General features: G+C 50.8%; 4 protein-coding genes and 3 pseudogenes across 4 annotated transcripts; 2 read left to right on the top strand and 5 right to left on the bottom strand.

The window, feature by feature from the left end:
* Window positions 1-28: 28 nt before the first annotated feature.
* Window positions 29-1,630, bottom strand: SAPIO_CDS1867 (annotated as a pseudogene; the record flags this gene model as incomplete).
* A 985-nt stretch (window positions 1,631-2,615) lies between these two features.
* Window positions 2,616-3,851, bottom strand: SAPIO_CDS1868 (uncharacterized protein; the record flags this gene model as incomplete). The annotated part of the gene is made up of 3 exons (XM_016785038.1): window positions 2,616-2,663; window positions 2,764-3,585; window positions 3,729-3,851. 3 exons carry the CDS (start codon window positions 3,849-3,851, stop codon window positions 2,616-2,618), a joined length of 993 nt encoding a protein of 330 aa, XP_016645335.1.
* A 1,390-nt stretch (window positions 3,852-5,241) lies between these two features.
* SAPIO_CDS1869 lies at window positions 5,242-6,288 on the top strand (annotated as a pseudogene; the record flags this gene model as incomplete).
* A 1,122-nt stretch (window positions 6,289-7,410) lies between these two features.
* On the bottom strand, window positions 7,411-8,461 carry SAPIO_CDS1870 (putative hard-surface induced protein; the record flags this gene model as incomplete). Its single annotated transcript, XM_016785039.1, has 3 exons — window positions 7,411-7,902; window positions 7,977-8,232; window positions 8,340-8,461. The coding sequence occupies 3 exons, from the start codon at window positions 8,459-8,461 to the stop codon at window positions 7,411-7,413; spliced, it is 870 nt and encodes a 289-aa protein (XP_016645336.1).
* Window positions 8,462-9,771: 1,310 nt separating this feature from the next.
* Window positions 9,772-10,714, top strand: SAPIO_CDS1871 (uncharacterized protein; the record flags this gene model as incomplete). Its single annotated transcript, XM_016785040.1, has 3 exons — window positions 9,772-9,801; window positions 9,985-10,528; window positions 10,632-10,714. 3 exons carry the CDS (start codon window positions 9,772-9,774, stop codon window positions 10,712-10,714), a joined length of 657 nt encoding a protein of 218 aa, XP_016645337.1.
* A 1,145-nt stretch (window positions 10,715-11,859) lies between these two features.
* On the bottom strand, window positions 11,860-13,392 carry SAPIO_CDS1872 (annotated as a pseudogene; the record flags this gene model as incomplete).
* Window positions 13,393-14,284: 892 nt separating this feature from the next.
* On the bottom strand, window positions 14,285-15,649 carry SAPIO_CDS1873 (uncharacterized protein; the record flags this gene model as incomplete). The annotated part of the gene is made up of 2 exons (XM_016785041.1): window positions 14,285-15,001; window positions 15,113-15,649. 2 exons carry the CDS (start codon window positions 15,647-15,649, stop codon window positions 14,285-14,287), a joined length of 1,254 nt encoding a protein of 417 aa, XP_016645338.1.
* Window positions 15,650-15,708: the final 59 nt, after the last annotated feature.

Below are 15,708 nucleotides of genomic sequence, written 5' to 3' on the forward strand. Positions count from 1 at the left end.
GTATTAAATGATATTTATTTCTACTATTTTAAGCGATCTCGGTTATGGTCTTTTCCAACCAGTCTCTCATCTGTTGCCCGTATGTCATCGCAATGATATCCAACGGGCCGACTACAGCCCGATCCTCCTCGTGATACATATGCTGACCAGGGTCATTGTGATAAAGACATAGTCGCCCCGGAGCTGTGGTGAAGACTCTTTGCACAGGAAATAATCCGACTGGGACTGGCTCTTGGTCGACGTGATAGTGTTGCTTATAATATCTCTTAAGAAAGGCCTTTGCCCCATCCAAGATCCTCCATTCAGCGATGTCGTCGACATTAATCAGAAGTCTCTGACCGGGACGATCGATTATCTTCCCGTCGGGATAAAGGGCCGGCTTCACCATCTTGAAGACATACATAAGCCGGCCAAGATCTTCAACTGTTGAGGGTTGACGGCGCATCTCCAAATGATGGAAGAACTCCCTCCACTGGCCCGAATCCTCACCCTCGGTGCGTAGCACATCGATGATCTCTTCTAAGGTCGGTACGGTCCCGCTATTACCGAGCTTTTCATTTACGAGGCGTACAGCGCTCTCCGTTCCGGACGTGATGATAACCTGGACGATGGGCAGGCATCGGTCTCGTAACATCTTATGAATGGTTGAAGTCATGATAGCTCCAAGAAGCCTTTTTCTTCCGTCAATCGCACCAACCCACCCACGGACGTAGTCAACGTCGACTAGGTTGCGCTTCAGAAGTTCGCAGGCCGTCCAATGGTACTGAAAGTCGGGAATGTCGACGTGGATGGTCACTCGATCAGCTGGGTGGGACTGTTTAATGAGACCAACGACATCAGCGATTGCCGACGAGACTCTAAAGATAGTTTCCAGCTCATAAATCGTGAGGTCGACATGCGGCGGTAATAAAGACGGGATGGTGGGGTTATCACCGTCGAGGAGTGATGCCTGGGCCTGTCCCGGCGTCATGCCGAGCACGGCTTCAGAAAACAAGCAGACTCCGGTGCTGATGTGTATATGTTTGAATTCAGCCCGTGGTTGTTTCAGCATTGAAGGTTTGACGGCCGAACAGCGGGAGTGGAAGTACTGAGTAGATGCGAATCCATGGGCATACCGAAGCTGGACTTTTGTAAAAACTTCTGATACGTCGGTCCCGTCTGGCATCTGCAGTGATGAAACAAAGCCCCCGTCCCCGAGAGTAACTGTTGGCTCAGGCTCCGGCTTGGAAGTCTCGTGGGGATCCCTTCCTTTGAGAAGATGTTGCAGCTGTCCCATCGACACGGCGCTTCTTCTAATACACTTCGACAGCCGTGCGTCGCCAACCGCATTGTTATCGAAGCTGCCGAAGTACCGGTACACCGACGCATCGTGAAGATGTTGGGGTTTCTCGACGCCATTGTCTAGGACGAGCGTTTTGACGACTGGCAATCCGTCTCCACCATCATCGATTATCACTACGACCTCTTCGGGGTTTTGAGGCGTCGGGGCGAGGACTTCTTGAGTTTGATGGTGCGGTTTTGCTTCCTTCTTAGACGGCAATGGCAGAGGCGGTAGAAACTTAGCCACCGTGGCGAGTATGATGGAGAATAGTCTCGAAGAAGTGATGTATAAGATGAAAGGGGATGCCATGACGCTTGTCGGCGCGGTTGCGCTTGTCCGGCGTACAGCCATATTCAGTGAATGTAATCAAATCATGGGCTAGATTGAGAGATACAGTGACGTTGGCGCGAAAACATGGGCAACAACTTGATGATATATAAGCCCAATTGCTACGGCATAATATCACCGTCCACGACCCGGTCATCAACAATGAAGTGACGAGTTTCCACGTAAGACGTCGTCTACGTACATCCTTCGCCTTCTGAGTCGCGACCACTGCCCACCGTGTTTCCTACCCATCGTAATACGCCGACAACGAGATAGGCAATTACACTACATTACGCCAGCGTAGATTAAACGTTGTCATGAACAGCAAACTGCCTGCCAATCGAATCCGAGAGGCTCGGTTTCGTTGTCCACAGGATCGTCATCTCAGGGTCCCAGCCTGGCTGAAATCAGCCAGCCAAAAGCCCAAAACCATCAACGGCACGCACGCTGAAGTCTCGTAGATACAAGTATATCGGACTGTCCTCGGCGTGACACTACGTGGTGACATTTTGAATGATTAGACTCAGCGGCTGTAAGAGACCCAGGTCCGTCGGTCGGTTGAGCAAGCGGGGAGCCGTTCGCATGACGACTCAGGCAGCTTCTTTACTTTTTTAACTTTCCAGGCTGATGTGACGCGCTGGTGATCTGTTATAAGAAAAAGAAACGAAAGAACAGTGGCAACGAGCATCCAGCTACTCCACTCTTCAGCCAGCCCATTGCAGCTAGGCAACTTTGCACGATCAGAAGAGGACCGTCAGAAAAGAAGAATTGTTCCCGATATGTCTGTTGAACAGCAAAACCCCAGCTCACACATAAATTAGGGCAGAAAATGTGGCGAGAGTTGGATGCAGTCCCAAGGCGTCGGCGAGTGGGGGCGGTGTGGATCTAACCATCTTCCAATGCCGTATTGAGTTATCGACGCGTGGTTAAGAGAAACTAGTAGTAGTAACGTGCAGTTATCCTGAAGCTACACAAAGATCCAGGCATCGGTGATCTCCTTCTCAAGTTCTTTCCCCTAACACTAGGTACGACAGCACAGCTGCGAAACCCGAAAACACCGCAAAACAAGCCATCATGACCCAATAGCCAAAACTATCCCTCAGCATGCCACCTACGAGAGGGCCAAATGCGAGTCCGGAGAAGATGAATAGCGAGTCCATCCCGTAAAGCTGCGCGTAAGGCCCGTTCTTGCCGAAAAAGCCCGGGTTGGCCTCGGCGTACTTCTGCGTTACGTTGGTCGCCTCCACGAAACCCGGCAGACTAATGACAGCCATGCCCACGCCGTTCAGCGCGAGAGCGACGCAGAAGAGCGCGAGCCTAGCCTGACCCGGAACCGCGTCCCGCGAAGATATCCCGAGAAGTAGAAGGCACGGGGCTTGGAAGATGAAGCCCGCCACTGCCATGATTCGAGGTCCCCGCCTATCCACCGCCATCCCAGCGGGTAAGCCGCAGGCGAGATAGGGAATAATTAACGGAATGAAGAGAAGCCCGACCTGGCGCGATGAGAAGTGGAAAAGCGACTGTGCCTCCGTGGGTAACGTGGCGTTGAACGTCCCAACCATCGAGGCGTGAACAAAGGAGAGGAATAGCCCCACAAAAATCCTCGGGTCCAGAAAACAGTGTAGGAAAGGAAAGGCCTCGTCCACTCTGGCGCGAGGGTCCTTGAGTATCTTGAATTCCTCGTGGACGATACGGCCGTTTGCGCGGAGCAATGGGTCGGTTTCTCCCGCCTCTAGGGCCGATCCGGACCTCGATTTTACTGACGAGGAGGTCGTGGCTGGTGCCGCTGGCTTGTCGAGAACCAGAAGCCGCATGACGAAATCGACCGAGAGGGCTACTGCTCCAGCGGAGAACATTCCGAGAGTACCGGCTCTTTCGTACAGCTCGCCCCCCAGGATCGGCGCGATGAGTTCGGCGACAGAAATGATGGGATACATCTTATTCCCGGTCCGTCAGTTTGAAGTCTCGACAAATTTGACGCGTGGAAAGGAAAAGAAAATGCAATATATTGAAATAAAATAAACCAAGCCAAAAGCAAAAGCGTGATGTGGAGGGATAATGGGGAGAAGTGCCTGCTTACCGTCCCCATGGCCTTGCCCATGTTTTCAGAGCCAACTGTGCGTTGAACCATGGAAAGTCCAGCCGTCCAGACGACCGCTGCCGAGATACCCTGGATGACTCTTGCCATAACCAGCACATTCATGGTCTGGCCTAACGCCAAGATTGCGTTCGCGACGAGGAGGAGAATCAGACCCGCGAGGAACAGCGGTTGTCGAGAGCCTAACCGGTCCCCAATCCATCCTGCTGGGAGTGAAAATACAACGGATGCCCCTGCATATGCGGCCAGTAGCCTGGAAGTGCACGATTGGATCTGGGATTCTGGGATGGAAAGACGGTCGCGTAACATGAATGGAAGCACCGGCACGACGATACCGTAAAGAAGAAGATCTATAAAGAGACCCATTCCTACGGTTGTTAGGATGAAAGATGGCTTGGACCGCCACCGGGTCCCCCATGTCTGAGCCTGATGATCGCCCATGGCAAAAAAATATTAGGAGACAATTAAGGAGAAAATAAAAATAAAACTATAGATAAAAAGTGTGTTAAGGACACCAGAAGCTTTAAAAGAAAAAAAGAAAAAGAAAAAACCCCGTTTAGACGCAAGGTGGTGGCGTCGAAGGGCAACATGACCAGCACCCGGTCTACGGAACCGGCTGCAGAGGATAATAATACCCACCATTCTCTTGTCTCTGATGAATGTTGTCCTTCCCCTCATACTTGCTCTCCCTCTCTCTCTGCCTGGTTTAGTGATGCCAGCGGCTGATATGTTGACTCACCTTGAAGGCCCGACTTAATGTTTGGAGATCAATACTGCTGATACTGACCAGTTAACGGCACCTTTCCTATTTTGTTCCTTTGTTCTCTTTTTTTTTTTTTTTTTTTTTTTTTTTTTTGCTTTCCAGCCATGTTTCACCTGCGAGGAACTCTGACAGATCTTCCATGAGCCTGGGAACAGGGGAAAGGGCCAATCAATGTTTCTAGGTTGAAATAACAGGTGTGCACAATGTTGTACCTTTCGTTTTCGCCGAGACAACCAGCATGGGAGAAAAGCGACCGAGATGCACAGCCAGCCACTGGCTTTGTATGGAAGCCACAGAGCTGATGGCGTCAGGTCAGTCAGGTCAAACAAACGTCCGCAGCTGAACAAGCTGAAAGCTGCTCAGCTCGCTCTTCGGAGGAAATTAGTGGCTATGTAGTAGGGTCCCTCTCCCTTCCCTTTTTTTTGCTTCTTTTCTAAAGTAAAAATTAAAAAAGCAAACCAACCGAAAGTACAAGGGCATTGCATACTAGTCATGTTGTTATTCTTGTCACTGTACAGTGTTCTTCTGCGAGTCCCGTTCTCAGGCATCAATCTACCGAACGACCCGAACCTGGACAAGATAATACGAGCTAAACCCGAACAAAGCACGTTGGTCCTTGCGTTGTGTTGTGTCGTCCCACGTCAGTACTTCGTCCTTGCAACCTTGCAAGCCGCAATCCACTCTTCGGTTAGTACCATCTCAAAGACGGCTTGGTAAAATTCCTCGATGGAAATGGAATCATTCGATACCCAACTCGACGACGGTCTCCGCCTCGAATCGGCTGCGTCGCGACCGGACCTCTGGGAAATCGCCGGCGATGAAACTCATCCCCTCAACATAATCTGGCCGCCCTGGATAACCGAGCTGGACAACCCGCACTGGGAGGCGCTGGGGGAAATCGAAGAGTTGGCCCGTTATCAAACCATGGTTGTCAAGGAGCCAGACGAGCAGGTCGTCGCCATCGGCCTGTGCGTGCCGTTCTACTGGCCGGAGCTGGCTGGCCGCGAACTCGATCTCGACGGGTCTATTCGATGGGCCCTTAGCCTCCCCGACCGCGGCTGGGATGCGATGCTCGCCAGAGGTGCTCTTCAAGCCAAAGCACGCAGTGGTGATACGCCGGAGGGGGCTGACGCGGGCCCCCACCGGACGGATGACGACCCGCGGTTGCATGACTCACTTTCCCGCGCTACAGAGCCGCCGAACGCTTTGTCTGCGATGTTGGTGAACGTGATGGGGGACTACAAGGGTACAGGCATCGCGGACGCATTGCTGCTCAATTTCAAAGCTTTGGCGAGACAACACGGCCTTAAAGCGCTCGTTGTCCCGCTCCGCCCCACGCTCAAAGGGCGGTATCCGGATGTTTCGATGGAAGAGTACCTTACTTGGGCACAGGGGAAGCCGAACCAACCTGGCACGTTTGCGTGGTCCTTGGACCGCCTCGAAAAGAAGAAGAGCGAGCCGGAGGCGGGCAGTGATCAGCAGCAGGCACCGGTGGTCCTCCCGTTCGATCCCTGGCTGCGGAAACACATTCGAATGGGGGCGCGAGTGGTAAAAATTGCGCCGGAGAGTCTCGTGAAAGAGGCGCCAGCCGCCGCTTGGCAAGAGTGGCTAGAGGGGAAAATCGAGTTGGATACGTCCACTGATGATGATGGTAAAGTGATTGTTTTGGGAGAGAAGCTTGACGGGTTTAAACATGATGGCAGGCCTGTTTACTGGGACGCTAAGAGGCAAGTGGGACGATACGTCGAAACTGATATCTGGGTGCTGCACCAGCTATAAAATGTGGCAAGCACACAAATTTTAAGCCTGTTACCATATCGGCGAGGTTAAGGTTCGGGACAGTAGAGGTGGAGTTTTATGCGCCAGAACTCCAAACAGGTTCCAATGGAGTGCTTCCTTTGGTTTAATCAATACACTCTCTCCACTGTCCGAAATGCTATTGCGAATTAATATCAAATATAGGCTAATTAGCATCCGCCTCTACATGCCCCGGGGTGGTATTTGAAAGATCTGGCTCCCTCCTCCCGTGCTTCGCTTGCCTGTGGCTTGACTCTCCCCCGCCCAATGACCTCGAAGCAGTTTCTACGATGAACTCGCCGCCAGAAAATTAAACCAATACGACCGGAGTGTAAATTCGTGTCAATATTTCATTTACACTGCCGATTACCTTTTCGTAAGTCTGAACGCCGAGGTTATGTTTGTGGACGACGCGACGCGGCTTGCTTTCCGAACGCGTCCCCTAGCCTGCAATAGAATTAGGAGCCAGCTTCCTACTCTACCACGCAGATATCCGCGGGGCAGTACCATGCCCCTCATACTTTTAGCAGTTCCTCGGGCTCGTCGCGCTCTTTAGAAAGAGACGTACCACCTTTGTTTAACAGGTCCCGCCTCCGAGTTTGTCTATTAGGGTTAGGGTTGGCGTGTTCCGTTTTGGTTTCGACAAGAAAATGAGACGCAATTACTACTTGGCACCGGGCAATTTGAAGGTGAGACTTACCGCAACCAGCCCGGAGCGTTATTGCAAGAGACGGTTGGTCACGGAGTGAGAGGGCACAGCGGGTTGTCTGCGAGGTCGTGAAGTGTAGGGTATGTCAGTTCAATTCGCGAATCGCTGCTGCTTCATCCGGCCCCTTCATATAGCTATCGCTCCGTAGGTCTTCCCCAACCCTTCTCTACGGCACCTCAGCGACACCTCCGCGTCACTATGGCGGATATGGGTCTCTTGTAGTCCGCGGTGCGGTCGATCTGTGACTGTACGGCGGGGTCTCTACGGCTCCTCTGATTGCCCTGTGTGAGGTGGAGCCCTCGAGGGGGTGATACCCTGACAGTTATTATAACTATTATTATGGAGAGTATTTTAAGAATAATCTACAAAACGGGTTAAAGCCTCTCTTACATATTCTAGGCCACTTTCTTGGTGAATCCACACACCTCCCGCATACAATCAATACTCCTCATGTCACTACTAATCTCGTGCTTGTTCTTGCCAGTCATCCGGTCATCAATTAGCTCGTAGATGAACTTGGTGGCTGTTTCAATCGTTGGGTCGTGGGCGGACGGATCGCCGTGGTATGCTTCAAGGTAGCTTGTTTGCAGGTCTTCGAGAATGTAGTAGCCACCGGGCTTAACGGCCTTCCAAAGGTGTTTGAGAGAGGTAATCTGCTGGTCCATTGTGTGTCCGCCGTCATCAATGATGAGGTCAAAGTCCATGCCGGCCTTGCTGATAAAGTCCTCTAGGAAGGCGGCGTCGGCCTGGTCTCCGGTAAAGACGTGAGCGTTTTGTGTCTTGTGGGCCCATTTCTCCGCGCATTTCGCGTCATACTCGATGAAGTAGAGGTCGACGTCGGGGAAATACTCGAGCCAGGTGTTATAAGACTTTCCGGGGCCATAATTCTACGATGGAAATGAATTTCTACGTTAGAGAGAGCGCTGGTGAGAATAGTAGGATGAGTAGGATGCGTACGAACCATGTTACAGCCCAATCCAATCTCGAGCATCTTCACATGCCTGTTGCGCATCGGGGGTAGATATTTCTCGTACATATACTGGTACTCGTGCGTCGTGACTTTGTCTGTACCGGCCGCCGCGGCGATTTGATACCAGGTCTTTTGTTGGTTCGGTTGATAGTTCACAGTCTGGGCGGCGTGGTCGGGGTGGTCGGGGTGGTCGGGGTAGCCGCCGTTGTTGGCGTTGTCGGCGTTGCCTTGACCCGGCTTGCCAGATCTTTGACAGTTGTTAGAGAGCACGTTTCTTTAGGGAAGAGCCAGGTCATCCAAGGCTCGAAGGCGGAATGCCGATATAACGGGAGCACAGGGAGTTTCCTGTCCTACCTCATCATGCGAGAAATCTCAAATGCAGTGTTATAGTCCATGGCATGTATCACGGCGGCGAGCACGAGGACGCCAGCCACCACGGTCAAGATGGTATAAAACCTCGTCCTTGGTCCTGTCATGATGTTGAATCCGGGCCTGCAATCTCGTGAATTTTGCCAATAGAATAGCCGATGATTCTAGTGTAATGTGGTATTGGGATAAGACAAGAATATCAAAAGCGGGAAAAAAAAACTGCTTTTTCTATGAAAGTTGTCAGAAGAGGGAAAGGAAAATAACCATCCCATCTCGACGCGCCCCTGACTGAACGTGGGGTGGCGCATTTGGCCAGGGGTTGAATTGAATTTGAATACGAAGTCGATCCCTGAATACCCCTTGCTCACTTGGGCTAGCGGCCGATAACATGATGCGGAGATCCTCAGTTATATTGGTTCCCTCATCCCGCCTTAACCCGCTTGGGCGAGCGGCAGATAACATGGATGCGGAGACCCTCAATTGATTGGCCCTGCGAGACATACCATAAGGGCATGGCGTGACACCACCCCCCCTTGACCCGAGGCAGACCCTGGTGGGCAGTCAGCCCAACATCCCACAAGCTGGCTCAACCGTCACTTGCTAAACTCGGTTGGTCCAGGCCCAGGTCTCATAAAGGCAGTCATCACATCTAAATTTAGAGGGATGCATTTCCCGTTCCCCTGGCATGCCCTGACCAACTTTTCTGCTCATGCCGTTCTCAGCAAATTTAGGGGCACGATATGGAGTTTTACGCCTTTAATCTCGTCGGCTTCGCCTTGGCCAATTTGTTCCTTCTATATCGTTACTATAGACATATTCATGGGACGAAGAAGGTGGACGAGGAGAGCAAGGAAAGCAATCTTTCAGCTGACTCCCATGTTCAAGCCTCACAGGCAAGGGAAATATCCAAGTTTCTTCTTGACTATTTCCCGGCGTATGCTTTTGCAGTCGCCGCCGACTGGATCCAGGTAAGTCATAACGCCAATATCGCTCAGCCAAATGCTACTCTGGCTGGATCTTCCGTTCAAAACGACGGCGTCTTATCTTTTTCTCATCCTAGGGACCACATATTTACGCCATCTACAAATATGACAAACAACTTCCCGAGAGGGTCGTCGGCGCTCTCTATGCCGTCGGCTTTATCAGTGGCGCTGTCTCCGCTTCCTTTGTCGGACGGCTAGCAGATCAGTATGGTAGGCGTCGCGGGTGTTTAATTTACGGCGTAATGTACACGGTAACCTGCCTCTCGATGCTTAGCGACAATCTTATAATCTTGACCATCGGACGATTGACTGGGGGAGTGGCGACGACGATTCTATTCTCCATCTTCGATGTTTGGATGGTGTCCGAGTATCATTCTCGAGGCCTCTCTGACTCATCGCTATCTCTGTCGTCGGTTTTCAGTTATGCCGCCATCATGAGTCCAATGATTGCGATAGCAATGGGGGTGTGTGGCGATGCCATGGTTGAGGTCTTCGGCAGTCGGGCTTGGCCGTTCATGGGGGGCGTCGTGTGCTGTCTATTATCAATGGGTTGGATTTCTAAGAGATGGGTACGTAACTCTTAGCCCGGAACTCCATCGCCTTAACCGCAGCGCAGCTCATATGGAGTTGTCTAACTGGGGAAATAGGGTGAGAATAACGGCGCCCTATCTTCCAAAGGGGTCTCCATCAAGGACTCCCTCAAAGCAATCACGTCGGATGCCCGAATCATGGCGATTCTACTCGCGACCACCTCCTTCGAAAGCGCCATGTATCTCTTCGTCTTCTTTTGGTCCGCGGCGTTGAAGAGCGCCCGTACCTCTACCGCTCATAGCCCGGATGAGGTAGAGGAGCTTCCTTTTGGGCTAATCTTTGCCTGCTTCATGTGTGCCATGATGGCTGGATCCTGCATCTTCAATCTCAAACGCCCAGGCTTCCAGGGTGCTACCCTGGTCTTGATGTCCGCCCTTCTTATAGCCTGTGTGGGTTTGAGCTCGGCGTCAATGATGTCGACGGAGTCATACGTCTTTTACGCATTTATTGCCGTTGAAACGTCCATTGGGTTGTATTTCCCCGCCATTAACCTGTTGAAGAGTGAGGTCGTAAGCGACGAAATTCGTGGTAGCACGTACAGCCTCATGCGTTTGCCTCTCAACCTGTTTGTTGTGATCACGCATAGTCTTGATGAGGAAGGTATGTTTCTATTGCCTCAACCGGTAGCCTCTCATGGTGCAATACGGGTGTCTTTGGCAGGTCCAAGTTATAATGCTCATTACTGACCCTTCTATCCCGCCAGGTGACTCTCACCGCAACAACGTATTCGTTATTCTGGCGGTTTTACTCCTGATTTCATCAGAGGTAGTCCGGAGGTGCTTCTGAGACAGCCAGATCGGATGGCGTGTTTGAGCAGAAACGGGAATAATGACAATGTGATAAGACGAGCCCACATACTAGGGACAAATCATATCGTTTCACCCCTGACTCCATTAAAGTTATTCAAAATAAAGTTTACGGAGGTACTGAGGCAGCGTACCTCATATTACTTAATTTAGTTTATATTTCTCTCCACAATGCGTGCGACACTAGGTAAGTTGGGGTTGTGTTGGCTGGGGAACTAGTAGATAAATGACGTACCGAGGTACTAGGACTTTAGGAAGGCCGGAAGAAGCCGAGATTATAGGACTTTGCACAGCCCCCTTCGCAGTGTGCGCTTGGCAAGAGTGACTTGAAGCGGCACTTTAGAAATATCCACTGGCGAAATGAGTGTTTTAGGAGAGAAACTTGATGGGTTCAAATATGAGATAGTAGGCTCATTTACTGTGATATTGAGAGGCAGCTGGGGCGATATGTTAAGACTGATACTTAGGTAGTATATAGACTATAATAAGGATACATCTTCTACTTAGTTACTATTACAGGCCATTCCCATATCTATTCAGTAAGGATCCGGCCCTCATCGATTACATCTAATTAATAGTTACTAGTAAGTCCATCAGCAACATCTCTACTCACCTCCTTCTCCATCTTCTGATGTTTCCTGCTTTAGTTTATTGAGAGAGTCTGAATAGTTTTGACTCTTTGCTTTGATATAGTACACCCTCTATAGCTTACCTTAATGTTGTTTTGACCAAGCTCTCCTGACTCTGTACTTGCATTCTGTTTCTCATCATCTTCTTGGGCCTATTCATTGTTCATTGCACATTTATTGCACACGCGATCCGCGTCTCGGGTAGATGGGACCCTTCTTATCTCACGAAAGTTACAATACATGTCATCCCCCGGGCAAACTCTCTCTTTGTTCATAGGTCTTGAGGCATGGGTGGAAGGGACATCAACTAACGACACAAGGGGTTGAAGACAACGATAGATTCGCGGAGAGGCGGAATAACTATACTCGATAGCGAGAAAAGTAAAAGGAGAAGATAACGAAAACAAAAACGAGCGAAAGACAGGAAAGACAAGACAAGATAAGAAAGCAAGCATGAGAGAAAGAAAGACGAAATGATGAAAAGGTAATGTGCCAATTAGCGTGCACCTCTACCCCGCTTATGCCTCTGAGTTGTATTTGAAAGATCCGACTCCCTCCTCCCGTGCTTCGCTTGCCTGTGGCTCGGCTCTCCCCCGCCCGACGACCGCGAAACATTTTCCGCAGTGAACTCGGCGCCACGGAAGGAGCCCAATTCACCCCGCTTTCTATCATAGACAAGCTCATCCTCTCCGATACGACGGCGGCTGCCGTCAGTGTCGTGGTAAAAGGCTTCCTCTCCGATGAAGAATACGACACTACGCCTCACGTATCTCTTGTCGTTCTGTACGTGATAGGGGCTAGACATGTGGGCCAGCCTCTCATCAGAACTATCGAGATCACCCTCATTATCGTCCTCATCGTCGCTGTCGTCATCACTCGGGCTGTCTCTGTCGTCTGCAGTAATACGTGTATCTTCTCGGACACGGGGCAGATTAGGTGCGTAATCCCGGCTCGAGGGCTTGTACCTGTCCGGGTTGTCCCGCATGCGATCGGGGAAAGTAGCAAGCGACAAGGAGCTAAGGTCCGAGAATTCATAGCTCATCAATCCCTCTCCATATCCAGCTATCAGCGCTAGACAAAACAAGGCTAATCGTACGGTAACTCGGACTTCCCCACTAGCATTCCAGGGGATTGCGCAGTATCTCATATGAACCGGGTCACCAAGATCGTTACTTTTGTACGACTCCGCGGAAACACCCGTATCTGTCGGCGCCCGGGTGGAGATAGACAGGGAGACAATCTCAGTACCAAGACTCTCAATGGAGACCCCTCGTTGATGTTGTTGTTGCTGCTGCTGCTGCTGCTGCTGCTGCGGTTGCCTGGAAGCGTGAACGGCACGCCGTGTTGCAGTAGCAGCAATGCCCTTTCCGATGCGATCCCGATGAAATTCCAGGACAGCTAGGTGCAAGTCGCTAATCAGGAACCCGTATCGCGATCGGGTTTTGTCGCAGTAACCCGCAACTTGCTGAACTGGCAATGACTTGTGCTCTTCTGTGCCCTTCGATGAGAGTTGATGGAGTTCTTGTGCAGTCCATTTCGAGGATATCTTGCTATCCCCAGGCATGAAATTATAGAAGTAACCAAACTGATCAAGAAAGTCGTTGCCAACCAGGCCCCAGTCGGCGCGAGAGTTTGGATCAGCCTCGTAAATGCATATTCCGCCGCGGCGAAGCTGCCAGACTGGGAACGTCTTTCCAAACTTCGCGGATAGGAGTCTGGCGGTTGCCTCGAGTGCCTCGTTGACGGCGGGAATGATCGCTCGACTAAGCACCTGATGCTCAAAAGTTTCCTCGTCGAATATCTGGCACCCGCTCGATGAAATATCGCAAGGGGCAGAAAACTCATGCGTGGATTCCAATATGGGGCGAAACTGGGTGTAAAGAGACGAAAAATTGAATTCGTCCCACCTCGATGTAGAGATGAAGTCCAGGGGCACACTGGTCTTTGTGTTTAGCCCAGGTCGGAGTCTAGAGTTGTCTAGGCTGGGGTTTGGTTGCGTTAAGAAGGAAAGGATCGATGAGACTGGCATTGTAGGAAGAGGTGTTTAACGTGAGGGAAAAATAAACAAATAAAAAAATAAATATAAAAATGTAAAGCAGGAACACTGAAGGTGAGCGAATGGTCTTTGTTGAGAGGATGAGTTCGGATCTGGCATAGACAATGGCGAACAGAGGGAGGGCTCGCGTTGTTATAGAGGATTTGGTGTCGAGTGACTATGCTGCCACTGAATGGGACCACATTGAGAATACTCGCTCGAAATATCGACGACAGACTTCGTTTCTAAATTTAGGTATGCCCTGCCTGTTCGTAGGTGACGTGTTCTGGGCAAATTGTCTCGCTAGCCGCCCAAATCTCGGATTGTGGTGTCGTTTGGACGCGCTACGAGGCGACGGATTGGTTACATCGCCGGATTGTGGACTTAACACATTCAGCCCGGCCCACATCGGCGGCTCCCCGAGCAATGAATGAAAAATCGATAGGCTGAAGGGTAATGCTGGCTCTCTCCCCGTTTATTCATGAAACAGGCCGGATGGTATTGACCCCATACATCCCTTGACCCTAGTCGTTAGCCCCAATGCTGTAAGATCACTATAGGATCACTCAAGGATCACTCGCTATTTGAAATACTTGTGATATGTGATACGGTATCTTCCTGCAGAGAACGACAAGACTGCTCGCATCGCTCGGTGCATGATTCGGCCACAGACGGCCTATGCCCTTGAAAATGGGCGGACGATAGCACAGTAACCATGAGCACGCATCTATCGTCAACTAGGTGGCTGCAAGGCGGCAAGAAAGAAGAGGCAACAGTGCAAGGATACAAATTTCTCTGGAGCCAGTCTCAGATAATCATGGGAAGTAATAAGGAGGTAAAGGAGAAGAGGGTGGAGTAGGATGAATTCGGATCCAGTCCAAAGCAACTAATCTTGACAATCGCCATTGGGCTCACTCGCAGCTACCCCGGGTTCGTCCTTGCCCATCTCCTTTTCGGCTGGCTTGTCGTTAGAGTGTTTACCGTCCGGTTGGTTGCCATCTCTTTCATCTTCTGATGTATCCCCTTTCGGTGGGTTGAAAAAGTCCAGAGATGTGGAATGCGGCGGAGCCCCATACCACTTCGGGCGGAACCGGAAGGGAGATGCTAGATCCCCAAAATCCACCAATCTTTCACCCCGCCAGTTGTTAGGATGTCGGAACCAGTAGGTGAAACCCGAATAGTAGAAGAAGTCAATGTTTTCTTGCAACACGTAGTGTTCCCGATCGCGGGGGCTTCTCTTAACGTAGTCGTACACCAAGGCAAAATAGTGCGTAGTTTCTTCGTACCAGTCCGGCCTCCCTAGTATACGGGCGTAATGAAAATCGGGCGGTAGTTGCTTGCGTGGGATTTTCAGCCAGCCGTGGCAGCGGACGATAGTGTCGGCGGGAGTCATCGGCACCGCGTTTTCAAACTCGACTGGGTTTTCCTGGCCCTCTTCGCTGAAACACCACATGTTTTTCCGCATGTCCGTGTCATCTAATATGTTGGCGTTTACCATAATAGGCGATTCCGCGTGGCCGATCGCCCATCGGATTTTCTCAATTCTGGCTGCTGTTTGACATTCATTCAGAAAAGGCCAATGTTTGAAAGACATGTCCTTGCCCTGGGTCCTGTTTGATCTGGTATTCCAAAACTGCAAGAAATACTCAATGAGTACAAATAATATATACAACAGATAAATTCCAGTTAGACTGTGAGAGGTTGATTAACTCACAATTTTAAGGGCGAAACGTTTCCGATCAACCAGAACCTTGTACACGACACCTTCATATCCCTGGCCCATACGTTTCAGAAACCAGACAGGTTGGTCATGCTTGCGAAACCTGCGCAGGAGTGGAGCCTTAAAGTTCTTATACCTCATGGCTGGAGGCGAGTCATCCAGTGGCAGATCGGAGAGGAATCGGTATCCCCTAAAATCTGGAAGGTCAAGTCCGCCATCGGGCCGTGTGCTGGGCGGCAGTTCAGGGGCAGCGACGATTTGTCTCGGGGGCGGCAGGTCAAGCTTGAAATTCAAACATAGGTTTGCGGAGAAAATATTGCTTGGCGAAGGAGCTGATACAAGAGAGGGATCCCCGGTGATGGATGGAGGCCGTTGTGGTGAGGATGAGCGTGAAGGAGTTCTTGACCTGGGGACTCCCTTCGATAATGTCTGCATGAGAGGCGAACCAACGCCAGCTGTTTCATCAACTTCTTCAATAGGTAGATGTGGTTCCGCTGGCGGGGTCGACACCTTGTAAACTTGCTGTGACATTGTGGGCGAGGTCTGGAAAAAGGGAGAGTGGAAAAAGAGAGCAAAAGTTCATGGTCATC

This window comes from Scedosporium apiospermum, assembly GCF_000732125.1.
Source record: "Scedosporium apiospermum strain IHEM 14462 chromosome Unknown SEQ_SAPIO_0077, whole genome shotgun sequence".
In the NCBI taxonomy this organism is placed as follows: Eukaryota; Fungi; Ascomycota; class Sordariomycetes; order Microascales; family Microascaceae; genus Scedosporium; species Scedosporium apiospermum.